The sequence below is a fragment of the Aptenodytes forsteri genome, unplaced genomic scaffold (assembly GCF_000699145.1).
Source record: "Aptenodytes forsteri isolate BGI_AS27 unplaced genomic scaffold, ASM69914v1 Scaffold31, whole genome shotgun sequence".
Classification (NCBI taxonomy): domain Eukaryota; kingdom Metazoa; phylum Chordata; class Aves; order Sphenisciformes; family Spheniscidae; genus Aptenodytes; species Aptenodytes forsteri.
Window position 1 is genome coordinate 646,494 of NW_008794713.1, and position 2,602 is coordinate 649,095.

A 2,602-nucleotide genomic window follows, 5' to 3' on the forward strand; every position below is an offset into this window, starting at 1 on the left:
TGGTGGTGTTGGGTTGACGGTTGGACTCGATGATCTTAGAGGTCTTTTCCAACCTTAATGATGCTATGATTCTTCCTGAGCCTTTTTCTCTCTCCCTTTTAAGATCCCCTTACGTAGATTGTTTGTAGCTCGTTTTCTCATCGCTTCCTCTGAGGTGCTGTATTTGACATTTTAGTAGGAATTTATCCTTTAGGCTCCTGCTTTTTTGGATTAGTGACCAAAGAGGACCTATGAAAAGTATAAATACTCAAATTTTAATTTTGGTGGTTGGAAAGACCTAGGTGTTAGGTAAGAAACAATATAGATGTGCCAGAGCTGCAGATTCAGTGATGGAAGTCATACCAAGGGTTAGAAAAGTAGGTAGCAAAAAAAAAAAAGTGTTTCTAATTATTCTTCATTCTTTTTTTTTTGTCTGAGTGCTTCTTTTAAACTGAGTTCGTAGCAAAAAGAACAAGACCCAGGAAAGGGAGAAGGGGTGCTTTTGCTCGCGTTGTAACTTGGAAAGAGCTGCTAAGAGGAACTTGGCTGCGCTTTCTCTTGCTAGAACACCCGTGAGACCGCCCAGGCCATCAAGGGCATGCACATCCGCAAGGCCACCAAGTACCTGAAGGACGTCACCCTGAAGAAGCAATGCGTTCCCTTCCGTCGCTACAACGGAGGAGTCGGTAGATGCGCCCAGGTGAGGCCCGAGACGAAAACGTGGGAAGGACGCCTCGGCTGAGGCTGGTCGAAGAAGAGAGAAGAGATGATGTTGAGGCGGCGCGGGGAATAGTCTGTTGACGTCAGCGTTATGTATGAACTTAAGAGGGAGGAAAGAGTTAATTCCAGTACAGCAAGCATCGCATCTACTTGCAGTGTCAAGTAATTGATCAGATTTAATTATTTTGGTATGCGATCTTAACCAAAGGGGATGTAATGGCAAGTTAACGGTGTGCGAAGGGCAAGTTGCGTTGTACCAGGGCGAAAAGGGAACTCTCTTCTTCTTCCAGGCCAAGCAGTGGGGCTGGACGCAGGGACGCTGGCCGAAGAAAAGCGCGGAGTTCTTGCTGCACATGCTCAAAAACGCGGAGAGCAATGCTGAGCTCAAGGTGGGTCGCGCAGACGTTATTAAGCGCGAAGTGTTCGTGTCGTGCTGTGGGTCGGCGCTCCTGAACTCGGTGTCTCTAACGCGGGGGGCCGGATGAGGCCCGCTCTGTAGGTGAAACTGCGTTGTACAGGGGCTGTGGCTCACTGTTCAAGTGAGGCCGCGTGCGTTTTTCAAGTTAAAATGCGAGTAATGATTTCTCACAGATAGCTAGTTCGTGCACGGGCATCAACTCTTTGGAGTAAGTGTGGTTTCGATCTCTTAAAATCTACAAAACAAAGCAAAATCTGTGCGCTCTTGTCCATTTGGAATATGCTCGGCGCTTAATTTGGTGACTTGGGTGGCAGCGCTGGCTGTCGCGGGACACCTTTGGTGAAACAGTGACCCCTTTCTGAGCCAGCGGCATCGTTTTCAGTTCGTTGTGACGCGCGGAGGGGTGGTCGGCGTTCCGCTGACCCCAGCTGGTGCTTGCTGGGTGAACGCTCAGCTCCCTGACGCTGCCGAGCGAAGCTGTTTTATTTGCCGGGGGGTGTGTGTGTGTGTGTGGTTATTCACGTTTTTGCTGTGGAGATTATTTATTTGAAGAGGAAAACCAAGTCGCAAGTTTTCTCTCCGCCCCCTTCCCTGTCCCCTTCCCAGGGTCTTGACGTGGATTCTCTGGTCATCGAGCACATCCAGGTCAACAAGGCTCCCAAAATGCGCAGGCGCACCTACAGGGCGCACGGCAGGATCAACCCCTACATGAGCTCCCCCTGCCACATCGAGATGATCCTCACCGAGAAGGAGCAGATCGTTCCCAAGCCGGAGGAAGAAGTTGCTCAAAAGAAAAAGGTACCGGGCGTCGTGTCCTTAGTCCTCTTCGACGTCGCTGTCGAGAGGTCCCGAGTGTCGACGCGTCGCGTTTCTCGGGCGGAGGGGTTGCTGTGATGACCATCTTAGGACACCTTTGGAATACCCATGAAAAAAAAAAAAAGTTGTTATTTCTGAGCAACCTCGATAACGTATTGGCAAAACGCAGCGTTGAGAACTCGGGGGAAGAGCTTCGCGGTGGTTTGTATCGCGCGGATGGCTTGTTCCTCTCTCCCCCGGCGCGGTCACAGCGTTCCCCCCCACCGCGTGTCGGGGTAACGCGGTGCGTTTCCGTAGAGCTGAAGTCGAGCTGACTTTGGCCTGTCAGCAGTGTCCCTGTAAGGACGCCCGAGTTGGGCGCGGGCGCCACTGGCGGGACGTCCTGTAAACGGGCGAGGGAATTTCTAACGGTTCTCGGTGCTTCCCTCACGGGAGGGCTCTGTCGCTGGACTCCTTGCGCGGTGTTTCGGGAAGGGGCGGGCTGTGGCTCTTCTCTCATTAGTGTCTTTTGTTTGTCAGATATCCCAAAAGAAGCTGAAGAAGCAGAAGCTGATGGCTCGGGAGTAGGTCTGACCCAGCAGATGTACTTAAATAAAATTAAGAGGTTACGATTTGTTGTGCTTTTTCAAGTTGAAAAAAGGGGGGGGGGGGGGGGGGGGGGGGGGGGGG

The 2,602-nt window shown here is 51.6% G+C and overlaps 1 protein-coding gene across 1 annotated transcript in view; it reads left to right on the forward strand.

Moving 5' to 3' along the window:
- The window catches only part of LOC103894440 (60S ribosomal protein L17), a 4,336-nt gene extending 1,794 nt beyond the window's left edge, over positions 1-2,542 (forward strand). The window contains exons 3-6 of the mRNA XM_009273824.1: positions 545-679; positions 990-1,088; positions 1,724-1,915; positions 2,453-2,542. Coding sequence (XP_009272099.1) covers positions 545-679; positions 990-1,088; positions 1,724-1,915; positions 2,453-2,500 — 474 coding nt within the window. The 3' untranslated portion in view covers positions 2,501-2,542. The remainder of the gene's footprint in view (positions 1-544; positions 680-989; positions 1,089-1,723; positions 1,916-2,452) is intronic.
- The last annotated feature ends 60 nt before the right edge of the window (positions 2,543-2,602 follow it).